General features: G+C 45.0%; 1 protein-coding gene across 4 annotated transcripts in view; it reads left to right on the forward strand.

Moving 5' to 3' along the window:
• LOC310669448 (connector enhancer of kinase suppressor of ras 2-like) overlaps positions 1–22,147 on the forward strand; it is a 314,320-nt gene that overhangs the window by 261,147 nt on the left and 31,026 nt on the right. For all 4 annotated transcript variants that reach the window (XM_083423485.1, XM_083423484.1, XM_083423487.1 and 1 more), the window contains 3 exons: positions 1,020–1,068; positions 18,506–18,554; positions 20,940–21,115. In XM_083423485.1, the coding sequence (XP_083279611.1) occupies positions 1,020–1,068; positions 18,506–18,554; positions 20,940–21,115 (274 nt within the window). The remainder of the gene's footprint in view (positions 1–1,019; positions 1,069–18,505; positions 18,555–20,939; positions 21,116–22,147) is intronic.

Genomic DNA, 22,147 nt, shown 5'->3' on the forward strand with positions numbered 1-22,147 from the left:
TGGTTCATCTAGCTCAGTACTGACCATGGCAGGTATGGGAAACCTTTGGCTCTCCAGGTGTTACTGAACTGCAATTCTCATCAACCCTGGCAATTGGCTGTGATTGATGGGACTGGTGAGAGTTGTAGTTCAGCAACATCAAGAGGGCCGAAGGTTCCCCACACCTGATCTGTGGTGGCTTGCAGAGGTCATCCAAGGTTTCAGGTGGAGGACATTCCTATCCCTCTGTGAAAATGCCAGGGTCTGAAACTTTGCATGCAAAGCCGATGCTGTATCACTGAGCTATGACACTTCTCATTCCTACAGAAGAGCCATAGTTCACTGGTAGAGCATATTATTTACACCTAGAGGTTCCAAGGTTCAAACTGTAGTATATCCAGGCAGGACTTGGAAACCTGTCAGAGTAGAGAATGCTGAGTTAGATAGACCAGTGGGTCTGATTCAGTACCAATGTAGCTTTCCATGTTCCTAACTATGTCAGGTTGGCTTCAATTCTTTCTGGAGACACTTGTTTTCCACCTTCTCATTCCCAACCCCCAGCCCCTAATGCTAGCATTAATAGAGATCAGCTAATCAGCTTTGAGGATTGCCAAAGCAGATGCTTTCCCATGAACCAGTTACATTTTCTTAGGCTGATCTCCCTCTCCGCCAAGCTTTTCTTAAAGCTAGCATTTTGAGCAGACTTTTCCCTGATTTCGCAATCTTCTTTACAGACCAAATCAACGCACGTTGTATTAAATAGCTCAGAAGACTTTGAATGACCCTGTTCTTCTTTGATTTGGGGGAGCCGTTGTTTGTGTGGCTCTTACTGAGCGGGTCTAAGAACTACCTACTTATTCATTGATCCGTCTTCGGATCAACGTCTGTGTGTAAGAGAGACGTGCTAGGTGAATAAGCCCCATGCTCAGGCAGGCAAGTAAATCAGGCAGTCACTGAGCAAATAAACCATATTTATTATTCATTCAGATTGTATTTGTCTGAAGTTATAGACTCTTCCTTTCCCCTCAATCTCTCTGCAGGTATGTGAGTTCTGCCACTGAGCGACAAGGAGGCACATCCATGAGGAAGGTAATTCCTTGCTAAATGACTGTCCTATCCTAAGAGAAATCATTCATTGCTATGTGTTGATAATATAGAGTTGTCTCTAAATTTGTGTCTATGCTGGTGGGCACATCTGAAAATCCAGTGTTATGTGTGTTGTTTTTGAAGCAATGGCTAATGTAGATTTTTTCCCCCTCAGCTTATCACCCTGCAATGTACTGCTGAAATGATGGATTTGTAAGCCATGCCATTCCTTGAGTATATAAGAAATGCTTAGCTGGATTACTTGCACCAGAGAGCAATCAAGCGAAGTTTTTTGTTCCCAACAGCGAAAACTTTTGAAGAATGGGCAGTATCCAATGCACTTGTTCCATTAGCATGATAATTTGTCCTTGTGCAATTGAATTCCCCCCCTTCTTCTCCACCCACACCCTGCACCCTCCTCATATCAGCTCCAGAAGGCTTGGGGGAAACCCAGAACAGATTTAGGGGGCATGCTGCAGTGTGGAGAGGGGCAAAAGTCTGGTTGTGCAGGCATAAATCATTTTGTAATTGAACAAGTTACTTAGTGATGCATTGGATACAAGCCCATGGGTATAGCAGCTCCCTTTTTGTTTGTCCCCAATATCTGTTAATCAGAGATATTCTGCTTCTGAATACTGCTTCTGAGGGGTGTGTGGGGAATTAGGGGTGGTACCTCTGGTGGGGGACACGTGTTCCTTCTGAGGTAGTTGGTCCACCTTTGGTCCCCAGTGTGCACTCAGCTCTCAGCTGTGGCTCCTGGATGTTGTCAGTGTGCCACAGCAGCCACACCCCAGGAAACTGCTTCAACAGCCTGTCTAAACCAGGTAAGGGTAGCAGATGGGTCTCAAACTCTCGGTGATTTAGGGAATTTCCCTGCACGTGAAGACAGGCTCTGGCAGATTGAGCGGACAAGACCAATAGTAGGTTCAACGATCACGAAGGCACATGCCATAGAGAGAAGTGAGGGGCAGATGTGGATCGTCAGCCTGGGAAGGTAACCTTTCTAGGAGCAGGTAAACTCTGATCTTAAACCTCTGCTGCCTTATAGGACATCTCCGGGAGAAGAAGAGGTTATGGAGTAAATCCTAAGCAAATATAGAGTGGAGTCACTAAGACAGTTGGATGGCACCTTGTATGCCTCCTTTGGGCAACTCCTGCAGCCAAACTGGTGCCAGATGTATTGCTTTCCTTTCCTTTGGACCACATCAGTGAGGCCGGGGGAGGGGTCTTGTTATCTGGGCAGCCTAGGACCTTCATACACACTGCCCAGGCTTGCACCTCAAGGAGGTCACTTCAGTGCTGCTAGTGTTTGACTTCACCCCCAGAGGTGCATTGTCTATCAAGATAGATGGATACTGACTGCTTCTGAACATGGAAGCTCCATTTTGCTGGCACACCTTAATAGAGGTGGCAAGCATCAGAATGGGTGCAGTGTGTCCTCCCTACTAAAATAAAAGCTGCTGTTCAGAGATCTGGCCATCCATTCCCTCTGAGCTGCACATTCCACACTCTGCCCAATTCTGTGTCGTCCCCCCCCCCCCGTTTTTTTCTTTTCCAAGTGTAATTCTACATTCTAAAGCCACCAGTATGGCTGTGCACTGGATTTGCTCCCAATCCCAAACTGAATCAGGCCAATTTAAGAGGGTCCAGGCTTGGCAGAAGCCAAGTGGAGCAGCCCTGGGTTGCTGTGGGTTGAGCCGGGCTTCCCAGAGCAATCTGGAGCAGGCAGCAGGTGGGAAGGAGTAGCAAGCAGTTACAGCATGTTCCGCCACAGGGAGTGCAAAGGGAAGGAGAACCCAGCAGGATTGAACCCTTCCCTCATCAGCTGATGAGCAGAAGATCCTGTGGAGTGCCTTGTTTCACAAGCAGCCCTAGGTACCGAGAACACTCAGTCCACACCAGCATGGGTTTGGTGGGGGGTTTTCTTCCAATGATTTTTTGAACTTCTACAAACCTCAGAGTTCATTCAAGTATACAGTAGTACCTCTGGATATGAACGGGATCCGTTCCGGAGCCCAGTTCGCACCCTGAAGTAAACGTAAGACGGGTCTGCGCATGCGCGTAAGGTCATTTTGAGCGTATGCGCGAGCAGTGAAACCCGGAAGTAATGCGCTCCATTACTTCCGGGTCGCCGCGGAGCACAACCCAAAAATATTTATCCCGAAGCTACTTCAACCCGAGGTATGACTGTACTAGTATTCCCCACCACCACTTGTTTCTCAATGGCCCCATGTTGGTTAAAATCCTGATGACACCTACAACCTGAGGTTGCTATAAGAAGGAATGGGTTTCTTTTTCTGGTTAATTGTGAGCTGCATGGTGATTTCCCTCTTGCTCCCCGTCTCCCCCAATCTACAGTCAACAGTAGGTTAGTCTGAGTTTGAGCATCACGAATCAGAAAAAAACATATTTCTGCCTGTTACTATCATTGCACCATTCGCGATTCTTCAAATTTCTGTTTCTTCCTAGTAATCCATGTTTCCCACCCCACCCCAAACAAAGTGCCCTAACCCAGAGTTTCCCAAACTTGGGTCTCTAGCTGTTGTTGGACTACAAATCCCATCATCCCTAGGTAGCAGGACCAGTAGTTGGGGATGATGAGGGTTGTAGTCCAACAACAGCTGGCGACCCAAGTTTGGGAAACCCTACCCTAACCTAAGATTTATTTGCATGGGTGCTCCACCCCCATCTCCTGATTGTCCTGGTCTCCCTTTTCCATATCGTCTCCAGATCTGCACAATCCCTTTTGAGAGGAAATGCCCCAAGCTGTATCTAGTAGATGTACCTAATGGGAATTGTATTCATTGTGGAAGGGAAAGGTTTGCTAGGTAGAAGGGAAGCAGTGCTGTAGCCAAGTCTGGGCAGCATCTTGTAGTATGGTTCCAGTTTCTCCACCTCATCTCTCCTATACCATATACTTGGAGGCTCACATATGCTTGACTGCATTCAGTTCTTCACTCAAATCACAGGGTGTAGTCCAATGCAGGGGGAGCAGGCAGCTATTCATGTGGCAGAGTTCCCGATCTGCACCCCACATGCCACTAAAATCTTTCCTGGAGAGTAGGGAGACTCTTATTTGCTGCGACTAGGGACATAACCAGGGACCAGAAGTCCCCTTCGTCAGGTGATGGAAGCAAGGACTCCAAACCCAAAAGGGAAAGGCACTGCAGGGGCAGTCCACAAGAAGCTGCTCCCCATTGACCCCGTGGGGCCAGTGACCCCCCAGCCTGAGGATGTTGCACTGATTCCACAGACCCTGGCCCACAGACCTGTGCCTTCCCCACCCTGTTACAGTAGGAGACTACTAGGGAAGGCTGGGCCCCTTTAAGTAGAGCAGCCTCTTGCAGCACAGGTGTTCTTCGTGATTAGGCTGCAGCTGATCCCTCTGCTGTAAAAGGGCACTAGTTAAGCTTGTTTCTTTCTGGGGTAACTTCCGCTGCATTCCCTAGCTTGCCAGGCCACAGAGCAGGTCAAGAGGATGAGTAGAGAAAACGTAAGTCCTACTTGTGCAATCAAATTTCCATTGTTCAAGCGGATGCCACCCATGGGATCCATCTCCAGTGCAGCATGTCCAGCACCAAGGGGTGGCCAAGGCATAGTTCTGCAGTTAGGACCCACTTGGCATGGAAGGAGAGAGGAGCACTTAACTTCCAATGTCTCCTCTCTCCTGCCCTGGCTAAGGAACTTCTCACTTAATATGCAATATTGCCTGGATAAAAATAGAGGGGGGAATTTTGTATCTGCAGTCCTATGTATGCCTGTAGTAGCAAATTCCATAGTTTAACAATGGCTGCGTGGTGGCCTGCTTCTTTTTGTCTCTGCAGAACCTCCTGCCATTCTGCTTTGTTGAATGGCTCTGGGTCTTGGTTTTATGAGAGAGGAGAATATTCTCTCTCTCCCTCCCTCCCTCCCTCTCTCCATTTTCCCTCACAGTAGATCCAGCTGGTTGTATTTCTAATAGAAGAGCTGCAATTCAAACCCACATTCAGCCACATTTTACTCTCTGGCAAGGCGGCAAAGGAGTTTGAAGGGAAAGGGTGCTGCCATTTTGTGTCCACATATATGCTTTTGCCTGGAGATGGTGCACTTGAGCAATGAGAGATATTATCCCCTTGCTCCTCAGGTTTAAGTTCTAGAGATCTGGACAAGGGATCTGGAACTGAAAGGAACTCCACTGTGTGTGTTTGTGCACTAGTGGGATGTTTTAAAAGCATCAACGGTGTCTCTTTATGCAGCAAAATAGAGTTTGTGTTTTACCAAGGACAGAAACCCCGAAGTAGGGCTTGCCTCGGTTGAGTGTCAGGAAGAATGAGGCGGAGGGGTGGGACTAAGAGTGGTCTCCAGCACCCTCGTTCCATTACTGCAAGGATTTATGATAGTGCAACAGAACCTTTCCCCCCTTCTCTGACCCATATGCAACCTGCACCCTCCACAAATCTGCTGCAGAGCGTGGGGGGGGGGGCTCAGAACAAATGGAGTGGGGGCTGTAAGAGGAGGAGAGGGGAGGAGTTTCATTGTGTAAAGGTTAATTGTTGCTTTAAGAGAGCAAGAGATTTAGCACTGCTTTGGATACAAGCCCCGAAGCCAACAAAAAGCTGGGTCCATCAGTTTAAAACAGTGCAGCTGTTTAAGATGACCATTCTGCCAGATCTCTCCCCCTTGCTTTCTGGATTGGCTTTGCTGAGGCATTTCCCTGTGGTTACCCTGGGTGTCTAATCCAGCCCCTTGAATATGCACGTCCAGATGCTGTTGGGAAGAGTCAGAGCGAGGGGGGGCTGTTCGTGAGATGTTATTGCTGCTTGCCAGGAGGCTGCTAAGAGTTTTATGGGGTTCCCCCCCCTTCCTCTGGGCTATTCTTCATGGAGTGAACGTGGGGTAATTAGCTGAACCGCCAAATACTGTGAACAGAAGGCCTGGCAGTTCCATTGGCTTTGCAGTGCACGTCTTGCATTTTAAACTCCATTCTAAGTAATCGAGAGCAACATTGTGTAGCAAAGTGCGCAATTAGGTAGGCATTCAGGATTTCAAACAAGGCACAAACTTTGAGCGCAGCTGCTGATAGCATTCATTTTCTTCAGACTTGATTTGTGTGGCTTTTGACAGGGGATGAGTAATCTCTTGCATCTGAGAGTAAATTTTGTCATTTATAGATGCAGATTCAGCTTCCAGACAGATAATAGGTTGTGCTACTGCTTGCTTTTTTTAAGTTACAGCTTAGGAAGTGATCCGTTAAGATTCCGTAAACATTGCCTGTAGGTCTAAACTACTTGGGAAACTTATTGGAGTCAGTGGAGGGTTTTATGAAGGAATCAAACTATTGGTTAAGAAGATTTTAAAGATTGTAACAAATGACATGTTTTCACTAGGTCAGCAAGTGCTTGATAGATTTAAACCAAATTTTGAATTGAGCAAGAAATAGAAAGCTTTTAAGTTCAGCCAGTCATTCTCTTCTGGGGGAGATGAGGTAAGCAAAGATCTCTTTAACCCCCTTTATTCCAAGACTAATGGGACACTGGTGGCGCTGTGGGTTAAACCACAGAGCCTTGGACTTGCCGATCAGAAGGTCGGTGGTTTGAATCCCTGCAACGGGGTGAGCTCCCGTTGCTCGGTCCCTGCTCCTGCCAACCTAGCAGTTCGAAAGCACGCCAAAGTACAAGTAGATAAATAGGTACTGCTCTGGTGGGAAGGTAAACGGCGTTTCCATGCGCTGCTCTGGTTTGCCAGAAGTGGCTTAGTCATGCTGGCCACATGACCCGGAAGCTGTACACCGGCTCCCTCGGCCAATAAACTGAGATGAGCACCGCAACACCAGAGTTGGTCACGACTGGACCTAATGGTCAGGGGTCCCTTTACCTTTACCTTTACTCCTGGAATGGGAAGCAGCTGGTTCTTTACCTGAAGTTGCAGGGAAGGGGCTTATGGAGCAAAACTGCAAGTTACATTGAAATCCATTATTATAAGTCCCTATTTAAAAACAAGAGCAAGAAAATGCAACTGCAGATAGGGATGAACAAATCAGTCAGTTTTGATTGCTTGCCATTTCTCATTTTTTCCAATCTTTAGTATAGTTTTCCACATTTCTACAGTAGTTTGCAAGGCCCTTTTTTTTTAATTCCCCATGAAAAGTAATCAGCGAATTTCTCCGAATATACAGTGGTGCCCCGCAAGACAAATGCCTCGCAAGACGGAAAACCCGCTAGACGAAAGGGTTTTCCGTTTTAGAGGTGCTTCGCAGAACGAATTTCCTTTTGGCCTGCTTCGCAAGACAAAAATGTCTTGCGAGTTCCTGCGATTTTTTTTCCGCTCCCCACCCCCTTTTTCTAAGGCACTAAGCTGCTAATAGCCTTTTAGCAGCTAATCTGCTAATCTCTTAAGCCTTTAATAGCCGCTAATAGCCACTAAACCGCTAATAGCGCTAATCCGCCAATCCGCTAATGGGGTTGCTTCGCAAGACGAAAAAACTGCTAGACGAAGAGACTCGCGGAACAAATTCTTTTCGTCTTGCGAGGCACCACTGTACACGTTTGTATTCAGTTTCCCCCTAATACACACATTTTTTGCAAAGTAATGTCCCTAACAAGGTGTGTTTTTAAATAGTATCTGCATTTTTATACACACTTCACCTAAATACATGCATTTTTGTGGGTATTACCTGACTGGTGAACTGCACTGCAAAAGTTTGAGCACAAATTTCAAAGGATGGCTAAGTTTCTAATTACATGTTGTTTAGAATAGTGTGAATTATGTAGATTTGCCTTTAAGTGTGAAATGAATCAAATCTTCCCCATCCTTAGCTGCAGGAGGGAGATGCAACTTTGCTTATAGCAGCAAGGTATGAATGTTTCTATACCATGAGAGGCAGTGAGCAGCATTGTGTGCACAGTTGGAGTCCCCAGATCCCAAGCGTGCGCCCCCCCCCGTCATGTGGAATAACGAGTCAATACAACGTGCTATGGGATTAAATTGGCCACAACTTTATTAAATTTCAAATGTGAGTAGACATTGGGTGTTCTGCCTCCCCAGTCCCCAGCCGGAGACCTAGGGAGCTTCAGGGTTATCCAGTGTTTGTGTGGGGGATGGGCCGGCTCTGGAGAACATATTCAAGCAGAGATAGCCGCCCCCGTTACGCTGCCACCACAGGGGAGAGCAATGACGACCTTTCGGCGTACAGTCAAAGCCTCCCTTCAGAAATCCCTTTAACGGGGAACCCTGGTATCGCCGCCGCAAAGAGGAAGATGGACAAAAGGATTCCGCCCAAGGCCTGATACCGCCAAAGTTGTGACGTTTTGCTACGGGAAAGGTGAAACCTGCCAATGCAGGGAAATTCCTTTCCGGTCCTTTGACAGTGACCTTAACGTAGCAGCACCTGCATACCTGTGAAGAAAAGTTAACTGCAAAATAAGGCATTAACTGAGGGTGGGTAGGGTGGGAGAAGCTCTGGAGTGAGGATTCCCAGATAAGATCCTCCCTCTATTGTGTGGGCAGGCAATCCCTCCCCTATCTGGCCTGATCTCCTTGGCAACGCTTCCCCCAGGTGGGATTGGACAACTGACTGGGGTAGGCGGAGACCTCCAGGTATCCCACCTGAGGGAAGGCAAAGCTAAGTCTATGCTGATGGAGCCGCTCCAGATCCAGGGGCTGCGCGCGTCCACGCAAAGGGCGCCCCCCCCCCTTTTATGCAGGGAGCGGTCATTGTGGAAATGTTTTAGTGTAGAAACAGCACGGGAAAGGGCTTAAACACAGTGCAGACATTAATTCATTCCCTTGCCCTGTGCCTAGATTTAACAATGTCAGGGGGGAAATGCTAAGCACATCTATGTCCTTGAGTGGCTTACTCCAGAACAGTCCGAGCTCAGCTCATTGATATCTGTAGAACTTCAATGAATGGTTTTCAGAATTGCACGAAGAACATATCAGAATAATAATAAAAAAGCTTTGCCATTCTTGCTGTGCATACTGAGTTATGATTATGCGATTTGATAGAGGCACTGTAGGAAATTGTGAAGCCTGTGGATAAGAGATTGACAAATAATGTTTATTTATTTATTTTCTTTCCTCCTTATCGGAACACAGTGCTCTTAGCCCCTTATGAATTACTATCTTCCTTAGCTGCCTCAGCCAAACATTGCGAGACATTAAAAATCATCACTTATCTGATCATAAGGGAAGATTGTGCGTCACGTTCATTGGCTTTCTCTGTGCTTGTTTTGCATTTGGGACTTCTGTGCATCACTTTCAGCTGCATCTAATTTTTTCGCAAAGCAATTACTAGCAGGTGTGAGGGCAGCGTTTTCCTTGGGATGGCAGCGTGTCTGGAAATGGGGAATAACCCTTTGTACTACTCCCCACTGCGGTCTGGATGAAAACCATGCAGCTTGCGTGTGACTGCTGCTAAATGACACCTACACCATACATTGAAAGTACCATGATGCAACTTCAGCAATCATGTCTTCCCCCAAGGAACTCTGGGGACTGGCATGTGCTAGGGGTACTGTGAGTTGTTAGGAGAGCTCTATTCCTCTCACAGAACAGCAATTCCCAGAGCACTCTGGGAAGAGGAATTGACTGATAAACCATTCTGGCAATCTGGCACCCTCCAGATGTTTTGGACTATAACTCACACCATTCTCAGTCTTGTGTTCAGCACATTTCTATACCAGCTTGCCTAAAAAAAGGTCCTCATGAAAATTACTTAGGATTTTACTATTCATTTCTTCTAGTAAATACATTTTTGCAGGCAATATTCCCTACTATAATGTATTTTTGAATGTTATTTTCACTAATGTGTGTATTGCCCAATTTCCCCTAATATTTGCTTAAAAACTTTTGGGTTTTTGAAATATGGCAACCCTACCATTGCCTGCTGGCCAACAAAGAGTCTCTCACCCCTCAAAGAATAGGGGCCACCACCTCCTTGCTGAGATAGTCTAGCATCTTCTGTTGATGGTTCCCAGAACAGGGCTTTCTAGTTAGATTTGAGTGGCCATGGTGAGCGTGAAAGGAGCACGGTAGAGAAGATGCTCCTTGAAATATTGGGGACCCAGGTTGGCCATGACAGGGGTGGGTAAGCTGCAGCCTTCCAGATGTTGCTGACATACAACTCCAGTCAACCCTGACTGTTGGTTGTCCTGGCTGGGACTGATGGAAGTTGTAGCTCAGCAACCTAAGCTGCCCTTGATTTTGGATTTTAAAGCTGTCAGGAAAAATAGTCTGGCAGCCATGAAGATGTCTCAAAAGATGTCTCATTACAGCTTAGACCCATCAGTAATCAAACACACATTTTCTGTTGAGCCACGCCAGAGAAAAGTTGTAAAGCAAGCATTTAAGGTGCAAAATAGGTGTTCCATCACTTTGGGAAATTCCAGCTAAATGTCATAACAGCAACATGTCCCCTCGATGACTGGCCTATACCCAGCAGAGTACTTAGCATACTTATTTTTCCAGCCCTAGTCCATTTACGTAGTTCTCTATGTGGGAGAGGGGAGAGGAGTAAATGATGCCAGTGGAACTAAACCGTGTGTGAACCAAAACCACACACTCAACATCCTGCATTGCAGGCACTAGGCACTGATAACGCGCTGCTTGCTGTGGTTTAGAAGGAGCCATAAAGTATACTGTTCTATCTCGCATTCAAATACACACCCCTTCCTGTTTTCTAGAGCAGTTTGAAACCGTGAGTTCTTTTATGCCAGCATGAAGCTAGATTATACTGAATTCAGACCCATCTAGTTTATTACAACTGTTGCAAGTTATTTTCCCTAACAATGGATTTATGTATGTTACTTTCACTAACCTATATCCTTTCCCCTAATAAATGCACTTTTATGCATATTGATTGGTTGGAAAACTGCATTGCCAAATTCAGAGAAGTGTGGATTTTGAAGGACAGCTGAGTTTTAGTTTGCACATTGGTTCAGTATTGTGAATTAGGTAGTTTCTCATTAAAATGCAAACGAAACTGAATGTCTCTTCCACACCTACTGACAGTTAGCAACTCTCCGAGGTGTGGTCTTTCAGTGTTCTGCTATTTGAGCTCCAGTAGCTGGAGGTGCAAGAAATGGGACCACGTATGTCCAAGGCGCATGCCCTTCCCTTGCAGTATGACCATCATGCTGTACTGTACAGTGGTGGCTTTTTAAAAATAATTTCCCATGCATTTTCCTAACTCACAGCTCAATGAACTTGCTTAGACTCCTCTATCATCCCTAGAAAGTCCTCCTTAATTATGTTCCCTTGAACAATATAATTCAGTGTGCAGGAAGGAAAACAAGAAGAATGAGGCTGATTGACTCCTATTTTTAGACATACTAATCCCTTCTGCTTTCTCTGATCTCTTTTGCTGGCCTGTTCACCATCATCTTCAGAGTCTTTTACAACAAACCAGAGAGGGGTGGTGCCTTTGTTCCTTTGAATAGAAATCCTTCAATTTGTTCCAATAGAGCTTATTTTTTTCTTGGGTACAAATCTTTTACACCACAAGGAAACCATCTCACAGATGTTCCAAATGTTGCATTTACTTTGGATAATTCCACTTTTGAGTGTTCTTACTTGCCAAAGTTGGAAAGGGAGTTGTGTTGGGCTGTACCATGAAATCCTTTTGAACTGGTCTTTTCCATGAATGTATTGTGAACCGACAACTTGTCTAACTTGCACAGATCTGCAGTTAACCAAAAAGGCAGATAGAATTTGGAGTAGGCTCTCATCCCCCAGATGTCACATAGAAGGATGTCCATTTTCAAAGTACACTCAAAAGTGGTGTACATGATTTTATGATCACAGTTATCCTGTGATAGGTTAGTCTAAGAGAGAGAGACTGGCCCAGAATGACCTAGTGATTTGAATCCTAGTTTCCTGTGTCTTAGTCCAATGTTCTAGCCACTACACCACACTAGTTGATCTGAAACTGTCTCATAGTGAGTCGGGCCACTGGGCCATCTTAATCTCAAGGTTGTGTTTGAGCCCCATGTTGGGCAAAAAGTTTCCTGCATTGCATGGGGTTGGACTAGATGACCCTCATGGTCCCTTCCAACTCTACAATTCTATGACTCTGTGATCTGGCAGCAGCATTCCAGAGTCCCGGGCAGAGGAGGTCTTTCCCAGTCCTTCTAACTAAGTTCATTTAACTAGAAATGCTGGACAGGGCTTCAGGTGACTGCATACGATTTCTACCCTGGACCCTTCCTTTCCAACGCCATATAAAACTTAAATTATTTAAAAGCATTTATGAACCACACACCCACCACAGGCACATTGGAAGCTTGCCGAGAAAGGCATAAACACAAAAAAGGCTCCCCACTCCTTTCATAGTAACTGCTTTCCCCAAATCCTTTGAGGCTAAGGTGGTCACCTGAGTGATGTGCTTCCTGAGCCATTTCCATAACACACTGCGGTTCAGTGACTCAGGCGTGACAGTCATGCTACGCTCGTGTTTCTGAGGTTGTTCAGTCATACCCCACCATTTCAGTTACTCAAGCGGGGGTCGTGAGAGCAGGAGGCTATAGCTGAGCAATTTTTAGGGAAAGACCCTAAAAGGTTTACACGCAAACAGCCTGTTCTTGCATTGATTCTGATGGCCAGTTGGTACTAATACAGTACATCATTAAAACATTTGGCCAGGCTGTCCATGACCTATAAGATCAGATCCTATTTTATGTCAGACCCCTGAATTCCTGATCCCCCCCCCCAATATATATATTTATGCTGCTGTTTATTGATTTTAGGTTGTATTTTGTTTTAATGCTTTTTAAAACTATTGTACACCACTTTTGGGTGCAGCCAAAAGTGTGCAGAGCAACAAATATAAATTTGCAGGCTAGTGTCTGCCTGTATTCATCGCTCCCTTCTTCCATCCAGACAAGAAAATATTAACAGAATTGAAGGGGATGTACCTGCCAGGCCTAAGCACAACAGGGCCAGTGGGGGATGTGGACTGGGCCAAATTAGGAGACTTGGAGGACCCCATTTGGCCCATGACCCTGAGATTCCCCACTCGTGTCCTATTAGCAGAGCACTTGTGTGCTCCAGCCATCAGTCTGAGGCTAATAGTGCCATCTTGTTGAGTTCCATCTTCCATGGAACTCAAGTTAGTTCAGTAGCTCTGATAGATATGTACAGAGTTTGCACGGCTGAGCTGCCTCCCTTCCTGCATTTTTATCTTAAATTTCAGGCTAGAGGGTCAAGGGAAGAATTTTCTGACAAAATGACAGAATAGTACGCGGGTGCAATGATCTCTTCTGGCTTTCTGCGTGGTTATTTGTGCCAGAAGAATGCCATAAAACATCTTCTCTAACAGAAGAACAAAAAGAAAATTCTCCAAAACCCACAACTGGGCAGGGCCCCTTTTAAGGGCCAACCAGAATGTCACAGAATGGTTCATATTCCCCAGGTGTCCTCATCAAGCAAGACAATACATAAAGCAAGGGGGGATGAGGAAGAATCATACTAGGACACAGGGTTCAAATCCCCAAATGGCCATGAAGCTCACTGGATGAACTTGAGCCAGTCACCATCTCTCAGCCTAACTTACCTCTCAGGGTTGTTGTGGAGATAAGAGGAGGGGGAATAGAACCATGTGTGCACCTTGAGCTCATTGGAGGGGGGAAAAGTGAGATATAAATGCAATACATAAATGTGTACATAAATTTGTTTTTACAACATCTTGCCTGTCGAAGACTTCTGGAAAATTTGAATCTTAAGTTTGTTTTATTTGGGAACAACACGTTTAATGTTCTCACCTAGAACATAACAGAAGAACATACTGGATTAGGCCAAAGGCTCATCTAGTCCACCAACCTGTGCCTATGGGAAGCACTTGTGGTTGTCCCAACTGGCATTCAAAGACACCCTGTCTCTGACAGTGGATGTAGAGCACAGCCATTGTGGCAAGCAGCCTTGTCCTACATAAATTTGTTTAATCCCATTTAAAGCCATCCAAGTTGGCACTTACTTCCTTTAAAGCAACACATAGCGGTCCCTGGGTCATTATCTGAGGCTAGGTTTTTATTTTTTATTTTGCGATGCTTTCTTGATGGAAAGAATCTGGACCAGAGTCCACCAAAAGCAGCCAATAAGTCTGTCTTCAGCCAAGTAACAGCCAAGGGGGGAGAACCAATTCCTAAGGGGGGTGGCCATTGCTCGCCATTAAAGAGAGTTCTCAAAATAGGTAATATGGGTAGAGATGGGGGCGCAAATCTGATTCACTTCACATCTAAATGTGAATCTGAATAATTCACACTGTCCAATACAATATTAGATGCAAAACAACAGGTCTTTGGGGTCTTGGACAAAAGTTTTCTTTCCATTACTTGCTTCCTGATCACTTTCTAACTGGATTACTCAATGCATTGAGAGCTGATGCTCTACCACTGAATTATGACCATTTTTCATAGTAGCAATGGAAGAGGGTTGGTTGTGTTGGTGCCCCGCTTATGGGCTTCCCAAAGGCAACTGGTTGGCCATTGTGGGGAGTTGGGTGCTGGACTGGATGGGCCTTCAATCTAACCCAGCTTATGTCGGTTCTGCAGACACTGTGCACATTTTGCTTTCTCCTCTGTGTGTGTGTGTGTGTGTGTGTGTGTGGCTTGCGGCTCTGCAGTCTGAAAAATGAGTTAATTCATGAGCTCTTGATAAGGTTGGATGTGATTGTCTACGTCCTCCTGCTGTCTGATTTTGATTTATTCAAAATAATTCCTGCTCATGGAAATTTACTGCATTGTGTAGGGTGCACTCAAACAGATTGCAGGGCGATCGCTGCTGCTTATTGATTCTGCTGCAATGTGGAAGCTTCCACTGGGGGGGGATGAAATCAGCTTCCTTCTAGCCCTTTGTGGTTGCAAACTTCACTTTGAAACCAGAAAAGCAGGTAGAAAACATGAGTTGGTTTAAAATTGACGCAGGCACACATTGCACAGGACATAATGAAAAACGGCATGTAGCCAGGCCACTCAACCATGGTGCCCTGTTGAAAGTCACAGGCAAAGGCCTTGAAAAACCAGTACATGCTTGCTACCTCCCCAAGGCCATCTCTTTGTGGTGTGCATCTGTTCCAATTTCTCTTTCTTTCTGGATAGTATTAACACAACTCCACAAAGCTCTCATTCATAGATTTATTGAAGATTATTGAGGCACGTGTAGAAATATTACTCACATTCCAATAGGCTGTTCTATGGCTCTGAATGAAGATGGTTAGAAGCTTTTTATGAAGTCCTCTGTGGAGTTCTGTAAGGACGAAGTGAGTTCGCCCTTCTTCTTGGGTTTGCCATAACTAGACTGCCACTAGATTACAAAGGAGGAAGGGAAGGTATTGTCCTTCTCCCTGCAGAGCCAGCAGAAAGTAGAATATTGCTGTGCCTACGTTTCCCAACCTGCCTTGGGGTCTAAAAAGGGGGGAATGCACTACCTTTCCTTAAAGGGGCAGCATTTGTATTCCTTCTACCTAATACTAATACAGTGGTACCTCAGGATGCGAACGGGATCCGTTCCGGAGCCCCGTTGCATCCAGAAGCAAACGTAACTAGCGACGGCACGTCTGCGCATGCACACGTCGCTTTTCGACACTTCTGCGTATGCGTGTTACATCATTATGAGCGTCTGCGCATGTGTGAGCGACAAAACCCGGAAGTAACGCGCTCCATCACTTCCTGGTTGCCGAGGGGCACAACTCGAACGCGCTCAACATGAAGCATATTCAACCCAAGGTATGGCTGTACAGTACAGTGGTACCTCAGGTTACAGACGCTTCAGGTTACAGACGCTTCAGGTTACAGACTCTGCTAACCCAGAAATAGTACTCAGGTTAAGAACTTTGCTTCAGGATGAGAACAGAAATCATGCAGCGGCGGTGCAGTGGCAGCAGGAGGCCCCTTAGTTAAAGTGGTGCTTCAGGTTAAGAACAGTTTCAGGTTAAGAACGGCCCTCCAGAACGAATTAAGTTTTTAACCCAAGGTACCACTGTGCATAGATTTGCTATCACTAAATAACGGAACGCTGTGGGGGCAGAACAGCATCTCTTGCCACACAGTTGGCCTCCCTCTGGAAACAAGATGTTTTTGTTTCTTTTATCTGTTCATAGACCAGTTTACTATTCAAAGGATCTCGAACTGGTTTGCATCCATAAGACCATATTGATAGATTAACATAAAAAATACATTAAAAAATTATCTATATCCTCTGCATACTCAAACAGCACCACCTTCAGGGCTTACTGGGTGGAACCAGTCCTGTCATGGTCTGAATGATTTACTGAGGAATGAAAAGGTACAAATCCCATGTGATTCTAGTTATTCCATCTATTATACATTCACGGCTGCAGTTTTAGGGTGAAAATCTAGTACTAGTCTACACATGTACCAAAATGTGATGATTGGAATCATGAGGTGATAGATTGGGTTGTACCATTTCAGCCTACAGGTGTGGATACCAATTTTTAAGACACACCAGGGGGAAAAAGGTACTACCCAGTCCATTTGGTGTTTGTGACAGTTTCCAATTGCAGGAGGGCTCCCCATTCCCACTCCCCAAGGGCAATTTGAAAATATAGCCCACCTCCTGTAGTGGTACAGTCCATTCTGTTACCTCGTTCTACTGTGTGCCTGCTGTGTGTGTAGACCATGCTCTGGAGTGCTCTGGGAGTGGTTTGCAATAGCTCCACCCTGAAAGTTTCTCTTGCATTTTTCTCTGACCATTCTCCATTAGGCAGCGATAAAAGAAATTGCTTTCAAAAATTATGAAAGGGGACAGTTTTTTTTAAAAAAAGAATAATTGCAATTTTCATGGATGGGGTGCAGGATTTTTGTCATGCTTACCAAACTTCTGTAGGGTGTTATTTGTGAATGACCTTCCTAGCTTTCTACAAATCATCTCACCAGCAGCCTGCACTTTGCAGCCTTCCCAGATGCCCTCCCTTCATCTAAGCCAAGATGAAAACAACGGGAAGTAGCTGTTTCAAGTCAGGAAGTGCAGGCACCCAAGGAGGCTGCAGAGTGTTATAGAAGTGCTTCCTGAAAAGAAAAGTATATATCCATCTTGTGGCCCTGGACACTTAGCAACAATAAGAGATACTCAAAACTCCATACCCACCAGAATTCTAATAGAAGTGTCCTGATATTGAGGCAGGCAAATTGAAGGTTCTTTCACGCAGAAGGGGTGGGGGGACTTTAGAGAAACTGAAGGTCAGATTTTAGCACAGCTCCAGGTTGAAAGTGCATTCACTGCATTCTGATGCGTTTCTGTGCAGGACAGCAAACTGGTCTCTTTCTTCTAATAAGTGTAGCCCAGAAGGCATATGGGGGCACTTGAGGATCCTGTAGCCAAGCAAGAGGCAGGCAGTGTCATGGTTACAGGACCTCAGATAGCTCTGAGTGATCCCAATGGAGGGATTATAACTTCGGTTTATTTCTTCCAGGCTTCACCCCCTTGGAATACGAGTAGCATTTCATAAAGGGAGAGCCCTCTGACTTGGAGCTGAGCACTTCGTTGCTTTACTGTTACTTCATGCCCATTGTGCTCCCTGAAACAGTGAATAGAAGTGGGAGGTGCTTGGTGCGATAGATTCCTTGGGGGAGGGGTATCATTCGTTGTAGGGTCATCTGTATAGGTCCTGGCTCATGAGCCTCAGGTTCTAGTTAAGGGCTGGGAGGTATTTTTCAGACTGTGGACTACATTGCCTTCTGGGCAGCCTTTTTGGGGGTCAGTAGTGGGTGGAAGCAGAGGAAAAAGTGGATGGATCAATTAATGCAAACTTCCTTCCTTGTCCAGCAAGCTGGTTTCTACACACATACACACCTCTTTATTCTCCATCATGCAAAGCAACATTCATTATCAGAGTTTAATGACACATCCCAGACATGCATAAACAGGGAGGATGCAAAGCTGGACTAGTATGGCCTGGGAGAGAGATGTGTGGTTGCGGAGGGGATAGTAACCTGCAGAGAGTCCTGAAGGTCAGATACAGAGGCTTGGAGGACCACATTAGGCTCACAGGCCTGAGGTTCCCCACCCCCCGTGTTAGCCTCAGGCTGAATATAAGGGGAAGAGGGCTTGCCCTTCTGCAGGGGATATGGGTATCAATGACTCTATAGGCTCCTCCTCCTCCTGACTCAAGTCTAGCCTGCCTCCATGACAATAACATATTTTCAAGCCACTTCCACCACACCTGGTATTACGTGTGTCTTCATCCTTTCCGGTGTTAGAATATATGTAATTCTTATTAAACAGCTGGCATGGAAGTTTGTTTGGTTTTTTTAAGAATGGCAAACATTTTGGAGAGGGAGAGTGGAATCCAACTGGAAGCAGTAATGTATGTTGCAATTCTGAAGCATTGACTTTTAGTCTACAATGGCTTTGCTCAACATTCCACATGCCAATAACTGACCAGTTTCTCTCTCCCTCTCCCTCTCCCTCTCTCTTTCTCTTTCTCTTTCTCTTTCGTCTTTTCTTCCAGTCATTTCACTATGCTTCCCTGAGGGTAAAAAGCAAGAAATGGCCCAAAGGTAAGTTGTTTTAATTATTCATCATCTTACATATTCCTTACAGAACTTGGAAATCAAGGTTCCACTTTTGTGAAAGCATTACATTTGTAGCACGGTGCTCTTTTTCTTGAAAAAGAGGTGTCAGAACTTAGCATGAACACCTCCTATGTTCTCTTGCAATGGCTCCCACCTGAGAGGGGCCAGAACTGAGTTCCGACTGGGGGGGGGGAGCCCTGCATTTGCAGAGCTTTAGCATAAAGCACCTTGTAAGTCATATTTGGATGTTCAAATCCACCTTGCATTTAGAATCGCATTAGGAAGAGCGGGTAATTCACTTGGTACCTTAGGTTGCAATCCTGTACACACTTACATGGAAATAAGTCTTATTGAACTCAGTGGGACTAACGTCTATGTAGGGAGTGTCCTCTAACTGGTAAATTCAGAGATGTCAAGCAAACAGCAGATATTTCTCAGGAGTATGTTCCAAAGATGAGGCAAAAGGAGTCCTGTCCCTTTCACCACCCACCTTAAGATCAGAAGACAAGGACAGTCACCAAAGGTATTCAGATGATAAATCTCAATGAACAGAGATGGGGAAAGATGGTTGTTATTAGCTGTCAAGACCCCAAACCTTTCGTTCCAGCTTATGTTTTCTGCAGTTCTCCTAAAACTGGCTGGAATGTCACTTCAAGAAAGGAATAAACTTTTCAGAGCTTAGCTGCTGGATGCCAAAGAAGAAAGGATAGTAATTTAATGTGATCTAAATTCTTGACTCTGCTTCACAGCTGTAGGACAAATATAATTAATATAACAATGTAAACTCAATTTTTCACAGTGAATAGTCTAATGTTTTAATTAAATTTGCCCAAGGCGTTTAAGGGAAAGTGATATGAATATTAGGGGCAGGGGGTCTCTTTCTGGTGATAGAGAAAGAAAGGGAGAATAAAATGTTAAGAGTTATGAAGTGGGATGCACTGAAATGTTGAAAATAAATTGTGCATCCAGTATCAGCCTTATAAAGCCAAAGTACTCCTTATGAATTAGACTCAGATTCTATTGAAAAATATTTCTGCTATACACTGACCATTCTTTCTTACTTGGTTAAAAAGAGATCAGACAGAGAAGTCGCAGCACTTTTTAATCACCATCATCTATAGCGTCCTCTGATGTTATGTGAACTATAAAGAAATAGGGAATCGAGAGAGGCTAACAGCATTTAAGAGACATTTGTGTCCAGATCAGCCTTGCTCTACATTTAGTAATTCGGTTTCAAAAGGGAAGAGAAGTCAAACCAGCAATGCAGTGCATCCCATGTGCTGGGAAACTGATAAATCTAATTGGAGAAATCACTTGATGTCAATATTCATTTAATACACTCAGACAGCCCACCCATATATTACGAGTGTTGGGTTCAAGAAGTTGCTGAGTGAACTTTTAGACCGAACCCCGAGTGTGAGCTGGCAGGTACTAACTTCCAAAACACCAGCCACAAATTTAGGAAGCCACCTTATACTTTGCCAGCCCATTGGTCCATCTAGCTCAATATTGCCTAAATAGACTGGCAGCTGTTCTGTGCGGTTTAGATGGGGACATTTCCAGTCTTATCTGGAGGGGCCAGGGATTGAACCTGGGACCTTTTGCAGGCGAGACAAGTGTTCTGCCACTGAGCCATAACCCTTCTCCAACTGAAGAAGTGTGCATGCACACGAAAGCTTATAACAAGAACAAACTTAGTTGGTCTCTAAGGTGCTACTGGACAATTTTTTTATATACAGTGGTGCCCCGCAAGACGAATGCCTCGCAAGACGGAAAACCCGCTAGACGAAAGGGTTTTCCGTTTTGGAGGTGCTTCGCAGGACGAATTTCTCTATGGGCTTGCTTCGCAAGACGAAAATGTCTTGCGATTCCTGGGGGGTTTTTTTTTGCTCCCCACCCCCTTTTTCTAAGGCACTAAGCTGCTAATAGCCTTTTAGCAGCTAATCCGCTAATCCCTTAAGCTTTTAATAGCCGCTAATAGCCGCTAATAGCGCTAATGGGCTTGCTTCGCAAGACGAAAAAACCACTAGACGAAGAGACTCACGGAATGGATTCTTTTCGTCTTGCGAGGCACCACTGTATTTCGATTAGGTATGCTGCTTTCCTTCCTTTTCCCCCCCACTCCTATTCCTGTCTGTACAAAAGGTGAAAATAATACTGTCCTACCTTATAGGGCTGCTGTAAATATTAGTTGTATAATGATAGAATCCGATTTTGTTCGTGGAAACCCACTTTCAAATCCCTTTTCAACCATGAAACTAACAGATGCCAAAGAGTTGTTAGGAATGTAAGACATTGCCGTATACCACTGCCAGACCATTTCCCTCTCTCCTGTTTTTGGAAGTTCTCATGTTCTCATTTCCATTCAAGGAGGTTCACTGAACAACAGCAGCAGACGAAGGATATCCTGCAAAGACTTGGGGCATGGAGATTGCGAGGGTTGGTTGTGGAAGAAGAAGGATGCCAAAGGTTACTTCACCCAGAAGTGGAAAAAATACTGGTTCGTCCTGAAGGATTCTTCTCTCTACTGGTACACTAACCAGAATGTGAGTACCTACCACAATGCAGAAAAGAAAAATCCCAAAATGAATATATGGGCAAAGAGATTCAGTTGCTTACCTTTAGGGTTCATCCACACTTCCTCTTGTTCCACTGCTTTCCATCCAGGAAAAACTGCTCTTTAGCAATTGCAATTCAGATTGATGTTTGCTCCGATTTAGCACTAAAGAGCAGGTTTTCCCTGGGAACAGAGCAAGGCAAGCAGAAACCCACTTAGACCTATGCCAAAAAAGCATGGATCAAGTGGGAAACTGCTGGGCCCTCGGAGAAGAAGAAAAAATGAGGTGCATTCTAAGCTGTTGCTGTGTGTGTAGACAGTTCACCATATTCAAATATGCTATCGGTGATCTCAGTTCTCAGAGTGTTGGTCCTGATGTTGCAAAAATGGTGCCATCATTGCACAAGTTGGGGATACCAGCAGGCTTGGAAAAGCCCCAAAGCTTGCAGAAGTACAAAAATATTTGAAGGGTGGGCTCTGAAGGGGAGTTGTCACCCCAAAGAGGCCAGTGAGGACTGAGCATGCATTTTGATCAGGGGGTGCTGATAATTCTAAAGAGGAAAAATGAAGCTAAAGGAGATTTGGAAATGGAATGGAATGTCCTGGCTGCAATCCTGAACAATGTCAACGATGTTTGTGTTCATTTAGAACTCAGTTCCATCGTGCTTCTACACTGATCTGCAAATAGAAAACAAAATCATGAGAATGTGTATTTAAATATGTGACTTTGAATATATTTTCTCATGCAATACATATTTACAGGTACATTCTATCCTAAAATACGTTTTTGGTATGCTTTTTTGAGCTGAGAGCTGCATCCCAAGACTTGGGAGAACCATGAAATTTAAAGGATAATTAGATTCCTCTCTGCACATTAGTCAGGGTCCAGGGTGTGCTGTTCAGGTCAGTTGACATCAGAATTTGCAGATTGAATTGCTGAAGCCTCCCTAACAGGAGCACTCTATGCAGCAACATTTTTGTTGCCATTCTTGCTTACAGTGGTTAATTGTGGAAATTCTCC

Source organism: Podarcis tiliguerta, assembly GCF_965153285.1.
Source record: "Podarcis tiliguerta genome assembly, chromosome: Z".
Taxonomy (NCBI): domain Eukaryota; kingdom Metazoa; phylum Chordata; class Lepidosauria; order Squamata; family Lacertidae; genus Podarcis; species Podarcis tiliguerta.